The following is a 25,849-nucleotide window of genomic DNA, read 5'->3' as shown; positions in this document are numbered from 1 at the left end:
GACCTGACCAGGCGGTGGCGCAGTGGATAGAGCGTCAGACTGGGACGCGGAGGACCCAGGTTCGAGACCCTGAGGTTGCCAGCTTGAGCGCGGGCTCATTTGGTTTGAGCAAGGCTCACCAGCTTGAGCCCAAGGTCGCTGGTTTGAGCAAGGGGTCACTCGGTCTGCTATAGCACCCCCCCCCCGGTCATGGCACATATGAGAGATCAATCAATGAACAACTAAGGTGCCTCAGCTAAAAATTGATGCTTCTCATCTCCCTTCCTGTCTGTCCCTATCTCTCTCTCTGTCTCTGTCACAAAGACGAAGTCAGAATTATTGTTACAGAAAATAAAGTTCTCTTTCTTGCCCTCCTGAATTTGAGACGAATTATACTTGCTCCCTAAAAACCAGAAGGAAGGGTGTTCAGATGGAAACGGGCCCAGCCTGAAGGGAGCCAAGCTCTCACACTCCCTGGCCGCTGTCCCCTGTGCCCTGCTGGTCAGGGGCCCTGGAAGGCCCTCCACCTGCCTCCACCTGTGTGTCTGTCTGAGGCAGCGATTCGCCACCTTGGCTGCATGTTGGAATCACCTGGGTGCTTTAACACCATGCACACCTGGGGTCCCCCAGAAGTTCTGATTTAACTGGGGTGGGGGCTGCCCTGTGCAGCCCGGCTGTGAACCGTGAACTGGAAGAGCCACCTTTGGGCTATTTCCAGGGAAGGGTGTCTGGCATCTCCCCTGTGCTTGGCTCTGGTTATGCGCTGACTTGGGATTAGAGATCACGGGATTCACTTTACCCTGTGATCGAGAGATGGATTTTTTTTTTACCTTGTTCATGTGCTGAACACAATTTGTGCACTTGGCCTTTTAGTGACGTGGACGAATAGGTGCTGAGGAAGGACACGTAGACAGACATAAGTGACACGTGTGGCCTCTGGATGCTGGCACGTGTATGAATCAGGATGAAGGTGTCGGGTGTCCACAGAAGGAGCCGTGGATGCCTGATACCTTCCCGGTCCATCTGAGGCCTCCCTCACCGGCCTTTTCTGCTTATTGTGGGATGTGGGCTGTCATGGTAACGGAGGAAGCCAGACAGAAAAGAGATCGCTTCCTTCCTTGCTGTCAGCGGCAACAAACTTTTCTGGAGCAACTGAGTGTGGGCGCAGGACCCCCGTGCCTCCAGTGGCGCTGGGAAGACTGGCATCCGTCTCCATCACTGGACCCTAGGGCTCTGGAAGCCACTCTTCGGAGGCGGGGAGGAGCAAGGAGGGAGAGACCCACATAGAGAACTTACAGGTAGCGGAGGGTTTCGGTAAGTGCTTTTGAATTCTTCTTGTTGACTATAAGCCTAACGTGGGATAAGTGACTGTTGATTTGGGGACAGTGTGGCCTTGACTACCTGGTTGAACTTTTTCTGGGTTCACCTGTGCTCCTGAATAAACTCCAAGATACTGTGGTGAGGTACCAAAGAACTGAAAAATTAATATTAATATTTTAGAAGGAAGAGTTAGGTTTCTTTCCCCCTCTGTTCCCCCACACCTGTGAGGAAGAAGGTAAACAGCTAGCCAGGAATGCCGGAGAGGGAAGAGAGATTGGAGTAGCCCTTTCCTCTCCCCTTTCTTTCTTTTTAATGCAGGGGTAGTCAACCTGGTCCCTACCGCCCACTAGTGGGCGTTCCAGCTTTCGTGGTGGGCGGTAGCGGAGCAACCAAAGTATAAATAAAAAGATAGATTAACTATAGTAAGTTGTTTTATAAAGATTTATTCTGCCAAACTTAGCGAAAATCCAACATAAAGTACTTAATAATTACTATTATATGCTTTAACTTGCTGTAACTCTGCTTTATAAATTCTATAAGTAAAGTTACTTCCCTACTTTATAAATCACCATTACTGTGGAACTGGTGGGCGGTTAGAAAATTTTACAACTAACAGAGATATAGAAGTGGGCGGTAGGTATAAAAAGGTTGACTACCCCTGCTTTAATGGGCAATTTACAAACACTTATCCTCTGACATCATGTAAGCCCCTCCCATCCTGATACCATGTGATTGACGTATGTACCTCTAGACAAAGGAATGGCAGGTGGACACTGAAAGATTTGGGAATGTCTTTTGATATGTAAAATGACATCCTTTGCTATTGTGTTACCTTATAAATTTTAATATGTAGGAATGTTTTTTATAGATCCTATAGACAAATGTTATAAGCTTGTTAATGAATTAATTATTGTGTTCCTTTTCCCTTCCCCCAGATCTGTATGTGATCAAGTGTATATAACTAGCCTCAGAGCTATATTCTGGATGCATGATTTGGGTCAGCTATACCCCGTGTTTGTCATATGCAGCCGGCTTATAAATAAATCTCCTCCTATTAATAAAACTCCTAAAAAGTCATTTGGACTTGGCGTTTCTACGTAACCCCGGTGGAACGCTACTTTACGACAATAGGACAAGGCCTCTGGCAGGAGGGCCCACCCAGCAGCTTCCCGGCGTGTGGGAAAGAGCCGAAGGCCAGAGCACAGAGCCTTGCCTTCAACTGACCTGCGTTCAGCTGCTTGACGATGAACTCGATCTGGCGGGTCATTTCGGCATTGCCTTCTCGGAGGAAGCAGCGGAGGATGTCTTCCATTCCCTGGAGCAACGGAGAGAGTAACCATGACCACGTCCATGTTTGGTGGGGGGGGGGGGGGGCAGGGACTACTTTTCAATGCGGTCATTTTGGCTAATCCCCCCACCCCAAACACCTCCTTGTATAACTAAGCACAATAAAAATTCCCCTGCTCAGTACTAAAAATGCTTTTTGTTCTTTTTATAGTTTACAGTGAAACTATTTTCTTTTTAGTTAATGATCTGACTTAATTATAACATATTTAGTTAAAAAAAAAGATTATAAAATTTTACTGCATATGTATTCCCTTTAGTTTCAGGACTATGTTGTTTGTATTTTTTTTGGGGGGGGGGGGAGGTTCTTTCCTGTGTTTTCCCTAAATTTATACACTACCTTCTAGATTTTAGGGCCAAATATGGTCTTTGAAAAGTAAAAAAACATGTGTTCAGAGAAATAAATAAACAAATAGGACCTCTTTTTTATTTTTTAAAACAGGACCTCTTTTTACATTGAGGTTGCTGGTTCGAAACCCCAGGCTTGCCTGGTGAAGGCACATATGGGAATTGATGCTTCCTGCTCCTTCCTCCCTTCTCTTTCTATCTCTCTCCTCATCCCCTCTCTAAAATGAATAAATAAAATTAAAACAATAAAATAGGACCCCTTTTTAAACAGTTATTATTCTGTTTCTATCAAAAGAATGATCAAGTCGCTGCACCAGGCATTATTTATTAGAAAACACTGGCATCAAAACTTTTAATACTGACAGAATTCCAGGGAAATGCAGAGGTGATGGACCGTTCCCCTCCTCCCCGGCAGCGTTTGAATGTATGGCTGCAGCTGATGAAGCCTTCTCACCACCACGAGGGAAAAGCATATCTAATAATGAATCCAAAAGAGGTACGCAGAGCCCTGGCTGGGGACAGTGAATAAGGTGTCATCCAGGTGCACCGAGGTCACGGGTTCGATCCCTGCCTGGTCAGGGCATGTATGAGAAGCAATCAGTGGGTGCATGACTACATAGGACAACTAAGTGACACACGAATGCTGCTTCTCTCTCTTTCCCCTTTCTCCTCTCTCTGGCTCTCTCACCCTTTCTCTCTCTCTCAAATCAATGAAAAACATTTTTAAAAGAAGTGCTAAGTGTAGCTTTAAACATGGTATGAGTTTCCATCATCTAAAGCAGAGCATTATGGCCCTGACTGGTTGGCTCAGCAGTAGAGTATCGGCCTGGCGTGTGGAAGTCCCGGGTTCAATTCCCGGTCAGGGCATACAGAAGTGACCATCTGCTTCTCTATCCCCCATCTCTCTCTCTCTCTCTTCCCCTCCCACAGCCATGTCTCAAATGGTTCAAATGGTTTGAGCAAAGTTGGCCCCGGGAACTGAGGATGGCTCCATGGCCTCGGCCTCAGGTGTTGAAATAGCTCGGTTGCCAAGCAACAGAATTGTAGCCTGGCTGAGCACTGCCTGGTAGGGGCTTGCTGGGTGGATCCTGGTTGGGGCACCTGCAGGAGTCTGTCTCTGGCTCCTAGCCTCTCACTTAATAAAAATAAATAAAAAAATAAAAGAGTAGAGCATTACCTTCCAGAAAGGTTAAATCTGGATTGTAATCCCACCTCCCCATGAACTAATTGTGTGACCCTGAAATTACTTAACCTCTCCCAACTACAAAATGAGGATGACGATTTGACTTAACATGAGATTTTAAAAAGATAAAGCATATAATTGAGTGTTGGTTTTGGAGATGTACACATCTGTCAAATAAATTAAATTGTTTATGTAGGGCCTGTGCATCTCACTGCTGGAAATTATGCCTAAAAAAAAAAAGCATCTAATCCGACGGCTGGCCCACAGTAGGTGCTCAATCGACGGTTGAGATTGTGTGTGTTGTGTCTGGTAAGGGTTTATAGCTCAGGAGAGAGAACTGGTAGCTAAAGCCAAGGGAATAAATAAGGTCGGGAGAAGAGAACTGGGAAGTCCTGACGTCGAGACGAGCGTGGTCAGCAGTGCGGAGGGCCCTGTGGGACCAGGCAGGCTCCTGGGTTTGTCCGACCTAAGCGACAGGCCCTTCACTGTCAGGAGAGCCCAGTTTAGGTCTCTCTGACTCACAAGCTGACCTCCCCAGTCTCCATCTCTGCCCACGGGAAGGGGCAGAGGAAGAGGAACATGTCGAGAGAAAGCAGTGTGACAGCTCTACGAGGCCCAGGAGCAGGGGCGCCCCCACCCGGTCAATGTCAACGACTTGAACATTTCACCAGTGGGGTGAGACCAGCAATTCATTCAAGCTTTCCTCTATTTTTTTCTTCCCAGGAGTTACTTTTGCAAATGATCATCTACTCATTTATTGAAAAAAATTTTTTTCATTTAGTTCTAGCTCAGTTGTTACTTCAGGGGGGGAAAAAAAAATCACAAATTCCTTCTCTGTAATTAGCAGGATCATTGGGGGGAAGACTTCTTAATAAAAAATCCCCGGGCACACAACCTAGATTCTGCCAATCAAATGCACCCATGTGAGACTGATTTGGAAGTGGTGATGTGAAGATCAGGTACAGGGGGAATACACAGCTTAGTGACAGGTGGGTGGTGGCAGCATCCACCCTTTGGGGACAGCAGAGGCAGAGCTTCTGGTCCACAGGTGTGAGGGGTGGCTCGGTGGGCCCTGTGGTCACGGTTCAGCTGCCGTGTGTTCACTGGAGCAGCCCTGTGGAGTACGTGGGTGTTCCTCCTGGTTGTGTGGTTTCCGACCCAGCTCCAGGGCTCTCCCTGGGCCTCTGGGGGCCTTCCCAACCGACAGGGCATCTGGTGGGCTCCAGGCCAGGCCAGCATGTTTGGCTGGGTCTACATCCCGGGGGACAGCTCCACGCCGACGGTTAGGCTGCGGACGGGGCTGAGGGCAGCCCTGGGGACTGCTCTGCTCTCTAGCCCCGGACCTTGGCAGCTCCTAAAGTTCGAATGGGCTTCCGGGCACTCCTTATCTAGCTGTGCTGTGACTTAAGGATGGGCTTCCGGGCACTCCTTGTCTATCTGTGCTGTGACTTAAGGATGGACTTCCGGGCACTCCTTATCTAGCTGTGCTGTGACTTAAGGATGGGCTTCTGGGCACTCCTTATCTAGCTGTGCTGTGACTTAAGGATGGGCTTCCGGGCACTCCTTGTCTATCTGTCCTGTGACTTAAGGATGGGCTTCCGGGCACTCCTTACCTAGCTGTCCTGGGACTTAAGGGCACTGTAACAGCTTTTGGTACTAGTGTAATTTTTATGTTGTCTTTGTTATTTTCCACAAGTACACAAACGTTTTACACAGTTGCAAAACAGAGTTCTTAGAACGTCATATTTTGCTTGTATCTCTCATTATACAACACAAAACTTTCCAGACTGCCTCACACCACTCTTCCTAACAATCATGTTGAATAGCTATTAATATTCTGAGCAGGCCTGACCTGTGGTGGCGCAGTGGATAAAGCGTCGACCTGGAAATGCTGAGGTCGCCGGTTCAAAACCCTGGGCTTGCCTGGTCAAGGCACATATGGGAGTTGATGCTTCCAGCTCCTCACCCCCTTCTCTCTCTCTCTGTCTCTCCACTCTCTCTTTCTGTCTCTCCCTCTCCTCTCCAAAATGAATAAATTTAAAAAAAATATTCTGAGCAAAGGGACCATAATTTCATTAGCAATTCTATTATCAGGCATGCATGCTGCTTCCAGTTTTCCACTGTTATAAAAATGTGGAAATGGGTATCTTCCCTGTAGAGCCGCCTCCCTGCACCAACGCCCAGAGGACAATGACTGTCCCCAAACTCTGCAGGTGTCCCTGGTTCTGCACAGACTGTGCACTGCTGCCCCACAGGGCTGCGCAGGAATGGCCACCCCCGTGGTCTGGGACCCTCAGCTCCGCCCCCACTTCCCCAGGGGTTCTGAGCTGATGTTAAGGTGGTGAGATTATGATTTTTCCCCCCTCATTGTGTGGTTATCTTTATTATTGTTACATGCAAAAAGAATGTAACTCCTTTATCAGTCAAAAATCTGCCTCAAGGATAAGAGCGAAAGGTGGGAAATCTCAGGATTTGAGATTTTGGCCATAGCCTCCCCGAGAGACCTACCTCTCTCATAAATTGTTTACACAGGCAACTGCTTAGGTCAGTAGTTTTCAATCTTTTCACACTTGGGGACCAGTGAAAATAGGGGAATTATTTTGGGGACTGCTAAGGCAGAAATCACCCTGAGCATAAGCAATTTTGACTAAGATCACTGGGCCTATAATCTTTGTACAACATCCTAGTGGTTAACTCTTTCACGACCGGTGTGAAATTTCTGGCAGACCGGTCCGCAGACCAGCGGTTGAAAACCAGTGGCTTAGGCAACGTGTCCCACAGCTTCCTCTCCCACAGCCGCGGGCTCCTCCACAGCTGACGACTTCAATGCCTTTTAAATTGCCAGCAGGAAGCGTATGCTGCTTACACTTTTCTCTAAGTGGTCCAAGTTTTCTTCTTTAAGTCAATAATTCAATAATTCAGAGGCTGACTAGAACCTTATGTCAAAAACTATAAAGGAAAATATTAACAGATTTGATTATAAGTAAAGCTGCCATCATTAAAAGACAAATGAAAAATAAGAGGACATATTTGTCAAAAGATTAGTAGCCGCTTATTCCCCTGTGACTTCTTTGACTCGGGTGACCGAGAAGTGTGTGGCAGCCAGCCCCCATGGTCCCCGCTTTCCGGAATCCCTGCTCCTGAGTGGTCCCCACACTGTGCTGGGTTGGTCCATGTAAACAACACACTCAAGCAACAGGACAGCATTTCCAAGACCAGGCTACACGGGAGCCCGTGGCTTCCATCTTGCCCACTTTCTGCCTCTCTGGCATCACATGTCTGGGGGGGTGCCAGCTGCCACGCTGAGAGAAGCACTGTGGAGGGGCACGTGGGGCAAGGCAGTGAGGTCCCCAGCCACCAGCCGGCCACGTAAGAGAGCACGGAAGTGGGTTCTCCAGCCCTGGTCACGCACTGGCTGCCCTGGCTGACGTCCTCACTAAAGCCCAGCGAGAGACTCTTAGCCAGGACCACGCCACCAATCTGCTCTTGAACCTCTGTCCCACAGAAAGGGAGAGGTAATAAAAACTTTTTTTTTTTTTTTTTTTCATTTTTCTGAAGCTGGAAACAGGGAGAGACAGTCAGACAGACTCCCGCATGAGCCCGACCGGGATCCACCCGGCACGCCCACCAGGGGCGACGCTCTGCCCACCAGGGGGCGATGCTCTGCCCACCCTGGGCGTCGCCATGTTGCGACCAGAGCCACTCTAGCGCCTGAGGCAGAGGCCACAGAGCCATCCCCAGCTCCCGGGCCATCTTTGCTCCAATGGAGCCTTGGCTGCGGGAGGGGAAGAGAGAGACAGAGAGGAAAGCGCGGCGGAGGGGTGGAGAAGCAAATGGGCGCTTCTCCTGTGTGCCCTGGCCAGGAATCAAACCCGGGTCCTCCGCACGTTAGGCCGACGCTCTACCGCTGAGCCAACCGGCCAGGGCCTATAAAACTTTTTTAAGCCACTAAACTTTGGAGTAATTTGTTGCACAGCAACAAATAACTCTTACAAGGGTCAACACTTTAATTTCCAAGCATTTGGGGATTTCCTAGATACCTTGTTTACTCAACCCTGTTTCTGCCCCATTCTCTCTCTCTCCTCTCTCCTGCTGGGACTCCTGCATCTAGAGTGAGACCTCTGGACGTGGTCACACAGGTCTCTGACCCTTTCCCTTCCCTCCAGCTCCCCTCCCTGGTCAGGATGATCTCTAAGAGCCATCCTTTCTAAGGTCCCGCAACTGCGAGTCTCCTCCCGACTCAACTCAGTCCCTGTCCCTTCCCTGCATTCCCTCCCACCTTCTCCGCCCTTTGGCCTGAGGGTCTTTCAAACGTTTTGATTCCCTGTCGCCTCCATTCTTTTTCTCTGAAACCCGCATGTTTTGTTCCTTGTGCGTGGTTGACAATTCCTCTGTTCCCTCTGAATGACCATATGCAGAATTCAACCAAGTTTATTTCCCACTGTTCTGTATTGAGAAAGCAGATTTTTTTCTTAATAGCAGTAGGTACGTAAATCCTATTGTTGACTGTGACCACACAGAATGGTTCTTTTCTTTTCTTTTCTTTTTTAGAATGGTTATTAAATATGTTTTTTTTTAATCTCTGGCATAACTCACAATGGAATTTAGATGACCAACTGGAAGATTTAACAATTCTTCCAAGTAAGCGAAACCAAGTGGAAGAACATGTTTTGCTGGTCTCAAACTGAATTCAGCCTCTGCAAATACATACATTTAATTATCTCATCATAGCGTTTAATACGCCCACTGGTAGCCTGGTGTCACGGGTTGTAAGGAGAAAGGATAACACTCCAGTGGTTTTGGGGATTAGATCTAGACACATCTGTCACCTCACAACGCAACACCAACCACCTGTGGCTTGTTTTAGACTTCCCATACAAGCACTTATGCAAACACATTCAATACTGAATTTATTATTGAGCAAACGAACCCCTTATGGGCTGTGAAATCATTGTTACCGGCCTTTCTGCTCCATTCGGCCGCTATCAGGATGTCTGCAGATTAAGAGAGTTTTGATTGCACCAGTTTTCACTGCTGCCACAATTCATCCGGAATCCTGGAGGTGGATCTGAGTGACGGTTTTCTCCATTTCGCCATTTTCCCGCTAAGCTTATGTTACTACGAAATCCATCAGCGTTCCCCAAACCCCAAATTTAAATGCCATTTAAATGGTAAAAAATGTTTCCAACTTTCCAAAATAAATTTGCTGAAAACTTCCTAACGCTGCAGTTCTTGGTCAGTGAAGGAGAGAGGGACCCCTTGGGAATCTGATAAAAACTGCAGACTCGCATCAGAACACTGAAAACATGCATTTTGTGTACAGTTTCGGGGGGTTCACAAACTCTGGCCGAGTCCCTCCACGGCGGCACAGACAGGCGCCGGCCGTGTCGCCGGCGCGGTTCTTACCATGGCTCGTGCTTCCTCACGAATGGACGGGACGGACAGGATGCTGTACAGTGCTCCGTTCACATACGGCTGGATCTTTAAGGGGAGAGAAAACAGTCATTTGCAAGTTCTCAAATACTGTACAACTCAATCATCAAACAGCACACTGAGACACTCTGGCTAATGAGAGCATCTCCAAATGTCACGTCCCAGTGACAGCTACAATGAGGAGTTCAGAAGCAGGTTTTCATTCCCTCGTGAAGTGTACCCCTGCTGTCTCGCTGCTTAATCGATGTCACCGTCACTGAGACTAGAAACCGGAGTCGTCACTGGTGCCTCTCTCTTGCCCTCCTTTGTGGATCTCCAAGCCGTCTCTGGTAGGAACCCCTCTTCCCGTCCGCCCTGCTACTGTCCTTGCTCAGACAGCATGCCCATGACCTAGGCCACACCACATCTTCAAGTGGTCTCTACCTGTGATGTGCACCCTCTAACTCAACCACCAGATCACTGCCATAGCCCCACCACGTGGGCCCGATCACCCCTCTCCCCACCCGGAAAGTCCTATATTAACTCCGCGGTACACCACACAGGACCCTTCGGGTTTGGCTTCTGTTCCCTCCCTCTGCTCCCCCTCCCTGCCACCGTGAAGTGCACTCGGCAGATACCACACTGGGCAGATACCACACTGCGTAGGGGACGCCCCGCCCCCCCTACCACACTGCGTAAGGGACGCCCCGCCCCCCCTACCACACTACGTAAGGGACGCCCCGCCCCCCTACCACACTGCGTAAGGGACGCCCCGCCCCCCCACCACACTGCGTAAGGGACGCCCCGCCCCCCCACGCCGTGACACGCCTCGGCCCTGGTTCTAACAGTTCACGTTGCTGGAGTGCTCTTCCCACATGCATCTACCTGAAAAGCTCTGACTCCGCTTTTCACGCTCACTCAGAATATCTCAGGGGGGGCGGGCCCTGCTCCTGCACCGGCCTCCACCGCAGTACTGGACTCGGGATGCTCTGTGATTTATACTTCTGTCTCCCCTGTCACGATCTCCTCAAGGACAGGCCCCATGTTCCACTCACATGGGGAACCCACCATCAGGCCACACGGGACGTGGTGCGTGCCACTGCCTGACAAAGCAGAGCTCCCTTCCAAGCGGGCTGCGCCCCTCACCGCAGCGGGGGCCGGGGGCCACCTCCCACCGCTCTCCAGCTCTGGACTCCACCACTTTTAATCTCTACCAGTCTGATGGCTGAAAAAGGCATCTTACAGCTGTTTTTATTTTCATTTCCTTGACTACTAACAAAATTAAATGTCTTTTCACGTTTACAGATCATCAAGATTTACTACTCTGGCCCTGGCCAGATGGCTTGGTTGTTTAGAGCAGTAGTCCCCAACCTTTTTCGAGCCACGGACCGGTTTAATGTCAGAAAATATTTTCACGGACCGGCCTTTAGGGTGGGATGGATAAATGTATCACGTTACCAAGACAAACGTCAAGAGTGAGTCTTAGATGGATGTAACAGAGGGAATCTGGTCATTTTTTAAAAATAAAACATCGTTCAGACTTAAATATAAATAAAACGGAAATAATGTAAGTTATTTATTCTTTCTCTGCGACCGGTACCAAATGGCCCATGGACCGGTACCGGTCCGCGGCCCGGGGGTTGGGGACCACTGGGTTAGAGCATCATCCTTGTACACAAAGGCTGTGAGTTCATACCTGATCACAGCATATACAGAAACAAATCAATGTCTCTCTCTCTCTCTACCTTCCTCTCTCTCTAAAATCAATGTAAAAAATTTATAAAAAGATTTACTACTCTGTAAATTGCCCATTTATATTCTTTACCCTTTTTCTGTTGGCTTTTTTGTTTGACTTTTGCATACCAATTTATAGGGGTTCTTCAGATAGTAGGGATATAAAATTTTTATCATATGTGAGGCAATTTTTTTCTTAGGGTATCGTATGTCTTTTGACTTTGATTATGGCATCTTTTTCTTTCTTTCTTTTTTAAATTTAAGTGAGAGGAGGGGAGATAGACTCCTGCATGTGCCCTGACCAGGATCCACCCGGTAACTGCCGTCTGGGGCCAATGCTCTGCCCATCTGGGGACATGCTCGCAACAGAGCTATTTTTAGTGCCTGAGGCAGAGGCTCCATGGAGCCATCCTCAGCGCCCAGGGCCAATGCGCTCAAACCAATTGAGCCATGGCTGCGGGAAGGGGAGAAAGAGAGAGAGAAAGAGGGTAAGGGGAAGGGGTGGAGAAGCAGATGGTCACTTCCCCTGTGTGCCCTGACTGGGAATTGAACCCAGGACTTTCACATGCTGGGTCTATGCTGTACCACTGAGCCAACATGCCAGGGCCTCTTTTTAAAAAGATTTTAATTATTGATTTTTGAAAGAGGAGAGAGAGAGAGAAAGTGGTAAAGGAGTGGGAATCATCAACTCATAGTTGCTTCTTATAGGTGCCTCAACTAGGGAAGCCTGGGGTTTTGAACCTGTGACCTCGGTGTTCCAGGTCAACGATGTTTTATCCACTGGACACCACAGGTCAAGCAATTATGGCATCTCTTTCCATACAAAACTACTTAATGTACATATGGTCAATTATGTGCAACTTTTCCTTATGGCTTCTAGGTTTTGTCTTTCAAGAACACGACTATCTAATATAGAGTACATGCGTGTAGCATTTATTTGGGTAGCAAAACATTTTTAGGCTCTAAAAGATATATAAGTAGATGTTTCAGCTCATTTTCAAAGCAAATGCATTGCCAGCAGTTCACGACATGACTTGAATCCTTCGGTCTATTCAGTTTTCAGAGCCGACATTCTGGTTCCAACACTTGAAACCAACCTTGGCTGTTAGAGACAGAATCCATTTCCCACCAGCTCCAACCGCCCGAGTGGAAGAAAACAGAGAGCGGAGCTCACTCAGGCCTAGAGGCAGTTAAGAGCTCACCAGCTTTGAAACATAAAGGGCCAGGCACACGCTGGAACCACCACCCGGCTCTCTCAGCCGATGTGGCTCCCAGAATGCACGATGTAAAAGAGAAGAACAGAGTGGGAGCTGCCCGTCTGAAACGGGAACGGACACGTGGGAGCCCCGTGCTCCCCTCTGACCCAGCGATACCCGGGCTCTCCCGCCAAGACCCCCTGCACCTGTCAGTACACAGGCCAGAGTTTTGCTGAGCATTTGTAGAAAGCAGGGGAGCGATATATCATATTGTTTATTAGTTTTGTTAGTTGGTTTACCCAACTCTCTATTTAAAAAGAACTTGTGACCCATCAGCTAAAAGCCTTGAAAAGTCACACCAGTTTGGAGCGGACACCCGTGACAACAGAAGCCATTCTGGGGACAATTTCCAGGACTCTGACTTGAGCCTGACAAATGGGGTGAGCCAGCAGTGACAAGTGTCTGTGTACCCAGGGCAGCTCCGGCCCAGGCCCTCCTGGGGCAAGCACGGGGAAGTCCACCGAGGACCAGTGTGGACAACAAAGTGGACACGTCTGGGGAGTGACAGGTAGAACGGGAGGGCCGTTCCGCAGGAGTGAGAGCTCTCCTCGGAGCTGGAGACAAAGCAACACAGAGAGGTCCCAAAGCCCTGGCCAGGTAGCTCAGCTGGTCAGCATGTTGTCCTGATACACCAAGGTTGCAGGTTTGACCCCCAGTCAGGGCACATACAAGAATCAACCAATGAATGCACAAATAAATGGAGCAACAAATAGATGTTTCTCTCTCTTTCTCCCCCTTCTTCTCTCTCTAATATCAATTTTTAAAAAAGAGAGAAGTCCTAAAAACTCAGTGAAAAAAGGAAGAAAAGTAATGAGATCTCAAGTGCAGTATTGTTCATACAAATTACATACACATGACATGAAACACAGGGTCAGACCACCTACATGTGCACAGATGGCTATTAAACAACAGGGGGTGTCAGCGTGGGGAGGAATGAATATGGACAGATGACAAGGAGAGGGAGCCGCGCAGGCAGGGACGGCGGCCTGTCACGGTGAGGCGTGGAGCACAGGCTCCCTGCTCCCGAGTTCTAGAATCCAGCGGCTATGGGGGTTCTGGGGCGGCTCAGACAAGTCCCTGGAGGAGGGGAGCGCAGCAGCTACCCTGGGCCAGCCCTCCCCGAGCCCAGGGCCCGCGGCGCTGCGTACCTCGTGGTTCTCATGGCCGAGCAGGTCCGAGAGAACCTTCAGCACCAGGCCCGCCACCTTGCTGCACGCGTTCTTCCCTAAACAAAACAAAACAAAACAAAACAAAACAAACGGAAGATGACACGTCTAAACTCAGAAGCCTTTTTAAGTCAGGCAGACTTGAATACGAATCTTGGCTCCTCTGCTTATGAGCTGTGTGACCATGGCTGAGTCACTCAGCCTGTCTGGGCCCCAGCCTCTTCCTCTGGGATTCCTTGGGGACCATTAAGGTCTCCCTCAGAGGGTGACGTGGAATGAAGTGGCTCAGTATCGGCTGGCACAGACTGCGGTCGGGGAGGGGAGGGGTGTTTGCACTCCGGCAGAGCACGGAGCGACTCCCAGAGAAAGCCCAGCCCTGACAGGTGGCTCTGCGCCTCGCACGTGCAGAGGACGCCACGTCAAAGTCACCCCGGCGCTCCAGTAACCCCAAACATCATTACAGCACTCACTGCGAGTAAACTGAGGACATAAGAAAGCTGACCATAATATAACACAGGGGTCCCCAAACTTTTTACATAGGGGGCCAGTTCTCTGTCCCTCAGACTGTTGGAGGGCCGGAGTATAAAAAAAACTATGAACAAATCCCTATGCACACTGCACATATCTTATTTTAAAGTAAAAAAACAAATACAATATTTAAAATAAAGAACAAGTAAATTTAAATCAACAAACTGACCAGTATTTCAATGGGAACTATGCTCCTCTCACTGACCACCAATGAAACAGATGCCCCTTCCAGAAGTGCGGTGGGGGCCGGATAAATGGCCTCAGGGGGCCGCATGTGGCCCGCGGGCCATAGTTTGGGGACCCCTGATATAACAAATAGTTTAAAGCTAGGACTTTTCTGCACAGGCTGGTTTTTAAAAAGAAGACTGAAATAGTCGGTCGACAACACAGGTGTTTCAGGTTACAAAGCATCCGTGAGTGAAGAAGCTTCTCACAAACGGCCCCGCGCCACTATCTGGTGACCCGCCAGCACCGGGCGGCTCCGACAGGGCGCGGCCACGGGCTGGACGCGGCACCTCCTCCAGAGAAGCTGCTTTCAGCCCAGGGAGCAGATCACTCACATGGGACGGAACTTGCAGAAGAGCGAGCATCACTACCATTCTCGACCAAGTACACGCATGACTTGTGACGTGCACATCAGAACCCCATCTCCAGGGGATGAAGTGGGTGGTTGAGGGCAGACAGCACGGGTTAGTCTCCCTGCTCTGAGACCAGCTTGATCCTGTATGATCTTGGGAACATACTTCTCTGCCTTTATACAAAAGGGATCCTAATTCTTAACTTCCTACCTTTGAATAATGCAATGACTAATAAAACATAAACTGGCCCTGGCCGGTTGGCTCAGTGGTAGAGCATCGGCCTGATGTGTGGAAGTCCAGGGTTCGATTCGTGGTCAGGGCACACAGGAGAAGAGCCCATCTGCTTCTCCACCCTCTCCTTTCTCCCTGTCTCTCTCTTCCGCTCCCGCAGCCAAGACTCTACTGGAGCAAAGTTGGTCCGGGCGCTGAGGATGGCTCCACGGCCTCCACCTCAGGCACTAGAATGGCTCCAGCAACAACGGAGCAACACCCCAGATGGGCAGAGCACCGCCCCCTGGTGGGCATGCTGGGTGGATCCCAGTCGGGCTCATGTGGGAGTCTGTCTGACTGCCTCCCTGCTTCTAACTTCAGAAATAATATAAGAAAAAAACCACAACACATAAACTAACTTCCTCTTAATGCAGGCACTACATACATATAATATATACTGGTATATGTACAGCTACAGATGTGTGTATCTATAGATCTATGTAAAACATTGATATAGATAAAAAAATCCAGAATGGTATTTGGGCTTCAGGGACTCCCAGCTCATCCCCAGTGGGAAGTGCTGCACACTCTTCCTGTTCCCAGTTTTCTGAGAGGGAGGCTAACGGGGGCCCCAGCAGGCTCATGGGCCTCCAGGTCCGAGGGTTCGGACCGGTTCCCCTCCCCCACTCTGGAGCCAGGGGCGCGGGGACGGGGGGCTCTGACACCTGCGCTCCGGAGGCAGAGGTTCATGAGCAAAGCCACCGAGTACTCCAGCGTGTAGTCGGACAGGCAGTCGGGGTCCTTCAGAAGATCGATCAGCCAGAAGATGAGGCCGTCCCGGATCATGGCTGTCTGCAGCGGGCGCCTAGGATGGAGGCAGCAGGTGAATGAACACTGGCGGGAAACTGTTACACAGCCACGTGGAAGCGCGTCAGGAAAGACAGCGTGCGAGATACTGACGCAGACGCTTACTTTATCCTTAGACCCAGACAACGGAAACCACGATAAATTCTTTACTTTTCATGGATGTTACTAAAGAGTTTAAAGAAAGGTAAGGCAGTGAGGAGGTCGCCTACTTTGAAAATTTCCTTTCTAATATTTAAAATATTTATTGACAGCTTTTGGACTACTTAAGAAATACAGCCATAGAAATAGTTCACTGACGAACAAATTTTTACTAAACTCTATTACAATCAAGCTTAGGCACTTTGAGCTGTGTAAAAGTAAAGAAAAACATAAAGAAAAGCAAAAAAACCCAAAATCCAGCTCCATACCACTTTGACTCAGATTTGTACAGACTAAGGATAATTTAATCTGGGTAATACAATATACACAGAATTATTTTCCACCTAAAGTCCAGGTGTAACATCTCACACAATCCAATGGCCCATCAGAATGTGTAACAGGGCTTGCCATCCTGCTGGCCTTAACAACTGATAAGATTAAGGCTAGTACCACCGTGGGAAGTCATCTGAATTCTGTGAAAATCACACCACCACGGAGGAAGCAGCTCTTGCATCTCCTGACGCACGGGTTACAGAAGAACTGCCACACGGACAGTGCCTGTTCCTGGGGTCCTTCACACCCACTTGCTCAGTGACATTAGAATGTTGCAAAGTGGCACTCTTCTGGTAAGCCTAACTACTTTTTACAGTCATTGTATAGACCGTGGAAAACTGTAAAAATATTATGCACATTTCCAGAACAGAAAGCATTTAAATGATTGTGTAGAGGAAAGGAAAAAATTGGCAGTAAATATCTGCATTACCAGGCAGTGGTATCTCTTCACCTTATCCCAGCTCTGTTACTTAACTATAGCAATGAACTTCCTAAAATGTTCCAACAGTCAGCATCAAGCTGTTATCTTTATAAACAAACAGAAATGAAGTGTTTATATGATCTGAGGAAGTAATAACTCTGGAGATTATTCACAGCTCTTTTCAAGTCATAGAGTTAGAATCAGAACTTTTCATTGGCAGGAGCCTGGCTAACAGTAGGAACTGAACACCTGCCGCTTTTCCCACCAGTCACATGCTTTGAATATGCCACCTCGCAGGCTGGTGGGCCACCCACATCTGATGGGAATAAAGTGTTCAGAAGAGAACTGACAGTCAGGAAAGGTTGGGAACTCAAGGTACTAGAATCTTTAATAAAGTCAAAGAGAAAGCGAGGTAGTCGTGAAGGACTATGCATGCAGAAGAAGAATCATGGAGGACCCAGCAATTCCACTTCTAGATACCGCCCCAGGAGAGAGGAAAACACGGCCACACAAGGACTTGCATGCAAAGGTTGACAGCGGCATTATACATAATAGCTAAGAAGTGGAAACAACTCAGATATCCACCAACGATAAATAGATAAGCAAAACGTGGTCTATCCATATAATGGAACGTTACTCAACATGACAAGGGAACAAAGCACCAGCACGCTGTACAACATGGATGAATCTCAAAAATATTACACTAAGGGAAATAAGCCGGTCACAAGAGAACACACATGATCTGATTCCACTTATATCAAATATTCAGTACAGGTAAGTCTACAGAAATAGAGTAGTGGTCACCTGGGGCTAGGCTTTGGATTGAGGAGTGCAAACAGGCATGAAGTTTCCTTTTGTAGCGATGGAAATGTTCTAAAATTAGATTGTGGTGATGGCTGTACAACTCTGTAAATATACTAAAAATCATTGAATTGTATACTTAAGATGGGTGAATTTGGTGCTATGTAAAGTACACCCCAATAAAGCTGTCGATTTAAAAAAGGAAGTTCTACGAGGACATCAGACCTGACTCCAGGGGTGTCTGATTTTAGATTTCTGATGGGAGCACTTCCAAGTCACGACAGGGTCAGGGCTGAGCCTACAGGGTGTGCTGCTGGGATGCACGGACAGGGTCCTGGAAATGACAACCTGACTTTCTGGGGGAGAGCGGCCCCTCCCACCTGCTGACTGTTCATTACGTGACACACAGACTGTGCGCCACCGGAAGGCTGAGGCTCTGTCCAGTTTCCTTCTATCTCTCAACCTCGCACGAGGCTGAGACACAATCGTGCTCATTAGGGGATTACAACAGCACTTTTAAAACGTCTCCCTCCATCCGCAGCGGCCTGAGCAGGGCAGTTTAGTGGATTAGAGAACAGCTTTCTAGCCATATCTTAGAAAGTCACCTGGCTTCGGTGTTAGCTGAAAAATAGCATCTGCCTCTTGGGTTGTCACTGTGACTACATACGTTCACAGCAGTGGCTTACAGAAACTCCAATCTGATTTCACAGGAGCTACCATGACCTACTGCGCGGTCAGCACCTGAGGCTGAACTTCTGCAGGGCCCCGAGAACGTTCTCCCGGGTGATGACGTCCTTGTCCTCCTCCTTCAGCCTCTCCTCCAGCATCCGCAGCACCTGGGTGCTCTGGGCCAGGTAGTGGCGGCCTGGGAATGCAACCAGAGACGGACAGGTGAAACAGGGAAGGAACTGGCCTTGGGTTAGGTGCACGCTCCAAAACCACTCTCTGTGAAAACTTTGCATACAACACATGCAGAGTTTGCATAATTCTAGGTTCTAAAACACTTATTAAAACATATTTCTTCTGCACAGTTGGTTTCAGTCGGTCGACCATCTAGCAACAGAAACCCACTCTTCCTGTCCTCTACACCTAACCCATTGCTGCGTTCCCGTGGGGAGCACTGTCCTTTATTCATCTGGAATCTTGAACCCAAAAGTCAGATCCACAAGGGGAAAGGGAGGTGGGGAGCCTGCGGGCTATGAGCCCATCAGTCTTCACCACGAAGGCAGCGAGCAGTGCTTTCTGGCCGCAGCCCTCGCTCCGTCTAGCCATGCCCATCTGCAGGAGGAGCTGGGAACCAGACCTGAAACCCTGTAGCATGGCTTGAATTATCACTAGCCTGTTGTGGGCTTGTGGCTTGATACACATGTTAATATCAGATATAAATTTCAACAGTATTATGTGAGTGGTCCCTGGCACTTGCCCGAGCTTATGAGAACTGTTTGCTAAATGAATAGAAGAATCTACGAATAAACAAATGAACACATTTTTGGAGTATCATATAATCATAATTTGAAACTCCCTTTACTCACTTTAAAAAGAGCTTAATCAAATGAGAACTATAGAAGATAATGACACTGTAAAATCATTGGCATTCAGCCACGATTGGCATGTTGTCTTTGGAATTTTTAAATCCTCTGGATTTAAGAGGTTACAGTTTTTCAAAGGAAATGGAGCAACGCTTCTTGGGATCAGCTTTACTGTGTCACCAACCTTCACTGACCTGACGTAGAAAATGATAGAAAGTGCATTACCTATTATATACCAGAAAGCAACCCAAAAGAGTCCTGCTACCCAACCAGAACGCTTACACACCGAAACCAGAAGGGTTACAGAAGAAACTGCCAAACCGTCACAATTTGCTGTGACATAAACCACAGCATATGACAACATCCACTTTTCATTAAACAGAAATGATCTAAGGAAATATAGCATCACTAAGAAACTTGGGGGAGAATGTCTGTTTTTAAAGGAAAAAAAAGTGTCAATAAGACCTCGTTCTTTCCTTAGAAGAACAGCTGGCGCCTCACCTTCTGCCAGGGACGCGAAGGCGTTGATGAGCCTGGCCATGTACTGGCGCACCACCTCGCTCCTCCCGTGCAGCAGCTGCAGCACCGTCCTCTGCGGGGACAGCAAAGGGGCGAGGGCCAGGCGTTAAAGACACGTGCGAGACGAGCACGCCCTCCGTGCCCGGTGTTCTCTTCTGCTGTGCAAACTTATTACAGGGGCAAGAAGCAGACAGTTCGTCTGGACATCTGACTGCCAACTGATTTTTTTCTGATATTTGGTAAATACCAGTTATTCAAACTTTTAAATTAAAAGAATATTCTGACTGGTGGTGGTGCAGTGGATAAAGTGTCGACCTGGAATGCTGAGGTTGCTGGTTCAAAACCCCAGACTTGCCCGGTCAAGGCACATACGAGAAGCAACTTCTATGAGTTGATGCTTCCCGCTCCTCCCCCCCACCTTTCTCTCTCTCTCCTCTCTCTAAAATCAATAAATAAAGTCATTTAAAAAAATTACACGATGGGTACTAGACCTATCGAGGTGGTCACTCCTAAAGTTATATAAATGTCTCCTCACTATGTTGTACACCTGAAACTAGTATGTCAACTATTATTGAAAGATAAAAAAAAAATTTAAAGAATGAGTTATACAAGCAGTAGAACAGTGACTGACACAAAGGCAGTGACACCGTTTGCTCTCATTGCTGATGCTTTTACACGTCAGAACGATAGATCCAACACACACATCAAATTTTGCTCCTGAAACCACAGTAAAGCTACAGTAAATGGATTTTTAAGAATGACACAAACTTTCAAGATCAGAGAGAAGAGCAGAAGAAATGATGACAACACCATTTTGGAAGCAGAAGTGTAGATGGTAACAGACTTAAGAGACTTAGGAATGCCCTGTGGGCAATGAGGGGTGAGCCCCACTGGCATCACTTCACCCTCAAAAGGCTCAAGAAGTGGGAAGAATGAAGAATGACAGAAGACAGACTGTCAGAGCAGCAGCCCTGGGCTCCCACACCACCGTCTCCTCTCACCAGAGGGCTGGCTAGTTCTTGTTCAGGTAACACAAAGTCTCCGGGTGGGGGCCACCAGGCACAGGTGAGCATGGCTTCTATACCAAAATGGGGGGGGAGGTCTAAAGAGCCACCCCAGTGTTCTTCTCCCACCTGGCTCCTGGAACACTGGCAGCCAGACCCTTACCCATGAGGCAGGAGATTAGAAGACTCTCCTTAGAGGAAAGGGACCCGCCCAAGGGAAGAACTGCAGATCCTGAAATCACTGGCTCCCGAGAGACGGTCCGCCTGGCTCACCCTCGGTGAGGGTCTCTGTCTACAGGCCCTACCCTAACACTCAGAATTTGCAACTGGCTTTTCAGCCCCCCACTCCAAACATTAGGATTTCATCAAGGTCTACCAGAAATCTGAGGAAAATGGGGCCGAAACAAACAGGGTGAGGAGAAAAAGCAAACTCAGAGGAAATGAGTCCGTGCAGAAGAAAATAGAAAACTAAAAATAAGCAAAAAACTGTCGCTAATATCCTTAGAGATATAAGAAGCTAATTGCATTCATGAAACAACAGAATGCTATAGAATGAAAGACTCAACAGAATAGTTGGAAAGTAAAGATGATAAAATCTTCCAGGAAGTAGAGCAAAAAGAAAAATATGGCAAGTATGAAGATAAAGATCAGAAAATTAGAGAGCCACTTCAAGAGGTCCAACATTCAGAGAGAAAGAAAACAGAAGGACTCAACAACAAAATAACTCAAGAAAAGTTCCCAGAACTAAAGCTGTCAGATTGAAAGGGCTCACCATGTGCCCCAAACAGTGAAGCAAAATACACCTCATGAAAGACGTCAATGGGGAATTTATTAACACCGGTGGTAAAGAGAAGAGTCAACATGCTTCTGGAGAGGAAATTGGTCACAGACAGAGGATCAGGAATGAGAACAACTTTAGACTTTTCAACAGCAACAATGGAACCTAAAAAAACAATGGAGCAGTCTCTTCGAAATACTTAAGAAAAATTCCTTACATCCCAGGATTCTGTACAAAAACTAAAGATACTTTCAGACATATAGTCTCAGAAAATATACTCCCTACCTATCCTTTCTCTAGAAGCTACTAACTAAAGGATGTGCTCCACCAACCCAGAAAATTAGTCAAGAAAGAAAAGAGTATGGGATCCTGAACCAGAGATCAGGAGCTGGGTAGAGGAACCAGCAGGAGCTGGTGAAGAGATTTCTGGGTGCACCAGACGGGAGGGCCACCAATCGAGGCTGAACCGAGCTAACTCAAGAGACATATCAAAGGTTATTGTCCCCAAGATGCCTAATGCCACTGCACCCTCTTTATGTAGGTAAACTTAACATTTTTATTTATAAAAATAAAATCCACACAGAAAACTGCACCCTGACCAGGTGGTGGCACCATGGATAGAGCATTGGCCTGGGACACTGAGGACACAGGTGTAAAACCCCGAGGTCGCCGGCTTGAGCGCGGGATGGGGTCACTGACATGATCCCATGGTCACTGGCTTGAGCCCAAAGGTCGCTGGCTTGAAGCCCAAGGTCACTGGCTTGAGCAAGGGGTCATTGGCTCAGCTGGAGCCCCCAGTCAAGGCACATATGAGAAAGCAATCAATGAACACTTAAGGTGCTGCAACCATGAGTCGATGCTTCTCATCTCTCTACCTTCCTGCCTATCTGTCCCTGTCTGTCCCTCTCTTTATCTCTTGCCAGAGAGAGAGAGAGAGAGAGAGAGAGAGAGAGAAAACTGCACAGATCATAAATGTACAGCTTAGTGAGTTTTCACAAGGTGACCACATGAGCAACCAGAAACCAGATCCAGAAAGCACATTATCAGAACCCCAGAAGCCCTCTGGGGTTCCCTTCCACCCAAGGGCAACATCTCTCTTGACTTCCAAATTACAGGTTTGTTTGTCTGTCTTTGAATTTTTTTACAAATGAAATCATGCGTATGCATTATTTTATGTCTCTTTTCATTCAACATTATGTTTGTGAGATTTACCCATGTTGTATGTTGTGTGTTTCTTCTCATTGCTTTATGTATCCCATTTTACAAATATAACACAGGCAATTTATCCATTCTACGAAAATGTTGATGGACACTTGGGTTACGGCCAGTGTCCTGGTTCTTATAGGTACCACTGCTATGAACATTTTTGTACATCTTTAGTGAAGAGATGAACACATTCCTGTTAGAGTTACACCTAGGGCTGGTTTTGCTAGAACATAGAGTATGCACTTTTAGTTAATACTTCCAGTGTTCCAAAGCAGTAAACCACGTCATGTATTTTTAAAGAGTACAAAATGCCTGGGAGCGGTGAGTCAGATTCTTATCTGTACTTGGATAGCCTTGACCAAGTGCAGGCACGGTTCCAGCGCCCTGGTCCACTCCCAGCTGTGCACAATCTTTTCACCCCTCAGAAGTGTTGTTCTTATGTGACCAACTCTTGGGAACTCTAAGTAGACCAGAACAGATGAGCTTAAAAACCAAAATTACAGACCAGTTCACCATATTGCTGCTTGGTAACCCACCTGGCCAAACTTTAGCCCTGCCAGATTCCCTATGCTTGCCAGGATCCTCTCCGGACCTTGACTACAAATGTCCCCAGAGGCAATCAGTCAGTGTCCTGGGAAGCTAGGTCCAACGAGGATCCAGGGACTGTTCATTTCATCTTCTCCTAGGTGCCTTTATCTAAATGGAAAGAGTAACTTTTCCTTGCAGAGCAAGGTTTGTGCTTCCTACTCAGCAAACACTGTATTATTCATGGCACATACTCAAGTGGGTAAACTATCAAGAGAAGCAAGGAACTGATTAAGACAAAAGTCAGGATGTGTACATCCATGTTCAATGCAGCATTATTCACAACAGCCAAGAGGCAGAAGCAACCCTAGTGTCCATCGTTGGATGAGTGGATAAGCAACTGTGGTGTATACATACGAGGGAGTATTCTTCAGCCTCAAAGGAAAGACATTCTAACACATACACTCTAACACAGGTGAATTTTGTGCATGGGGAGTTTCCATTTAATGGGTACAGGGTTTTGGGTTTGTGAGATAAAAAAGTTCTAGAGCTCTGTTGCACAATTATATGAATATACCTAAGACTACTGAACTGAGCACTTAAAAACAGTTAAGATGATATATTTTATGCAAAGTACCACAATTTAAAAAAAGTCAAGAGAGTGGTTACTTCTTGATGGAAGGAAAGGGTGTGCAATCTAGAGGCTCCCAAGTTGGACACATAGTATGTGTTTTCTCATTCTTCTTTATATTTTAAAAAATATTTATTGTATTGATTTGAGAGAGAGAGAGAGAGAGAAAGGGAGAGACTGGGTATGTGCCTTCACCAGGGGTCGAACTGGCAACCTCTGAGCTTTGGAACAATGCTCCAACTCACCAAGCTCTCAGCCAGGGAGTCTTATTATTATTCTTTAAACTGGTTACATATGTTTCCTACTCCTCTGTGTGAATAATATATCCCACAACTGAAAACATGATTCTGGAAATTAAGACAAAATGCCTTAGATTTAAGGGATCGTGCCTTTGTGTAAATGCATCTATTATGTCAGGTCGGTAAAACTATCAAATGTAGAAAATTTGACATTGCAGCACTTCCAGCAACACAAAATGTAGCTATATGACATCAAAAACAATCAGTAAAAATGAAAAACTCAATTCACTGCAATAGCATAGATCTGACTGAAGTTTTTCGGTCTAGAACAGTGGTTCTTAAAGTGTGGTCCAGGGCCAGGAGCCTCAGCATCACCTGAAAACTTGTTGGAAATGCAAATTCTTAGCCCCCCCCCCCCCGAATGGAACCTGCATGGGGGCCCAGTAACCTGTGTTTTTTTTGTGTGTTTTTTTTTTTTTGTGGAATAGCAAAAGCTTTATTTAGTACAGTGCATCCTGCCTGACGAGGTTCTCTGGTCCTGGGGACAGAGGCCAGAGAAGTCGCCAGTAACCTGTGTTTTGATGACTCTCCTGATGATAACGCTGCAACTTGGAGAACCACTCAGCTACCTGAACCCACTAAGCAACCAGTTCAACCTCCCGACTTAAAGGGCCAATGTATTTCGGTGTCGTGGTGACACAGCAGTCACATTATACAAAGAGTCTTCCTGTTCTCACACCTTCAGATAACTCCAGCTCATTCTTTATGTAAAAAAGTAAACCACTGCCTGACTGGTGGTGGCACAATGGATAGAGCGTCGGCCTATGATGCTGAGGTCCCTGGTTCGAAACCCCAAGGTTGGCAGCTTGAGCATGGGCTCATTAGCCTGAGTTTGGGGTCACCACCTTGAGCATGGGATCACTGACACGAGCCCAAGGTCACTGGCTTGAGCAAGGGGTCACTGGCTCAGCTGGAGACCCCCAGTCAAGGCACATATGTGAAACAATCAGTAGGCAGCTAAAGTGCTGCAACTACAAGTTGATGCTTCTCATGTCTCTCTTTCCCCCCTCTCTCTCTATCTCGTTAAAACCCCCCCCCCAAAAAAACCACAGCAATGAAAAATAATGATGTGAAGAAATGACACCTTCAAGTGGCTCTAGAGATTACAGCATTTTGACAAATACATATCGCAAAACCTAAGACACCTTTCTTTTTTTTTTCTTTTTTTTTTTTAAAGTAAGGGTTTTTTATTTTTTATTTTTATTTATTTTATTTTTTTCCAGAGACAGAGAGAGAGTCAGAGGGATAGACAGGGACAGACAGACAGGAATGGAGACAGATGAGAAGCATCAATCATTAGTTTTTCGTTGCACGTTGTGACTTCTTAGTTGTTCATTGATTGCTTTCTCATATGTGCCTTGACCGTGGGCCTTCAGCAGACCGAGTAACCCCTTGCTGGAGCCAGCGACCCTGGGTCCAAGCTGGTGAGCTTTTGCTCAAGCCAGATGAGCCCGCACTCAAGCTGGCGACCTCGGGGTCTTGAACCTGGGTCCTTCCACATCCCAGTCCAACGCTCTATCCACTGAGCCACCACCTGGTCAGGCAAGACACCTTTCTTTAGACGACATGTTAGTTTTAAATATAATACCAAGAAAGAAAGAAACAATGCTAATTAAATTATATTATAAACATCCACTGCAAAAGACAGTCCTACTAGAGATGCTGCAGTGGGAGTGTGCATGGTAGTTCAACGAAACGTGGTAGTTCAGGAACAACTGAGTTTGTAGTCATGACAACGCA

General features: G+C 47.3%; 1 protein-coding gene and 1 non-coding gene across 4 annotated transcripts in view; both read right to left on the bottom strand.

Annotated features, from left to right (window-relative positions):
- The window catches only part of ARMC9 (armadillo repeat containing 9), a 152,859-nt gene that overhangs the window by 78,700 nt on the left and 48,310 nt on the right, over window positions 1-25,849 (bottom strand). For all 3 annotated transcript variants that reach the window (XM_066345603.1, XM_066345602.1, XM_066345604.1), the window contains exons 13-18: window positions 19,649-19,739; window positions 18,360-18,483; window positions 15,784-15,923; window positions 13,725-13,801; window positions 9,581-9,655; window positions 2,524-2,614 (exon numbers count right to left, since the gene is read on the bottom strand). In XM_066345603.1, coding sequence (XP_066201700.1) covers window positions 2,524-2,614; window positions 9,581-9,655; window positions 13,725-13,801; window positions 15,784-15,923; window positions 18,360-18,483; window positions 19,649-19,739 — 598 coding nt within the window. The remainder of the gene's footprint in view (window positions 1-2,523; window positions 2,615-9,580; window positions 9,656-13,724; window positions 13,802-15,783; window positions 15,924-18,359; window positions 18,484-19,648; window positions 19,740-25,849) is intronic.
- Window positions 8,026-8,101, bottom strand: TRNAV-AAC (transfer RNA valine (anticodon AAC)). The gene has a single exon. It is a non-coding gene; the product is annotated as a tRNA-Val (tRNA).

The sequence above is a fragment of the Saccopteryx leptura genome, chromosome 7, assembly GCF_036850995.1.
Source record: "Saccopteryx leptura isolate mSacLep1 chromosome 7, mSacLep1_pri_phased_curated, whole genome shotgun sequence".
In the NCBI taxonomy this organism is placed as follows: Eukaryota; Metazoa; Chordata; class Mammalia; order Chiroptera; family Emballonuridae; genus Saccopteryx; species Saccopteryx leptura.
Note: the sequence above shows the minus strand (reverse complement) of the source record. Positions and strands in the feature narration are given on the sequence as shown.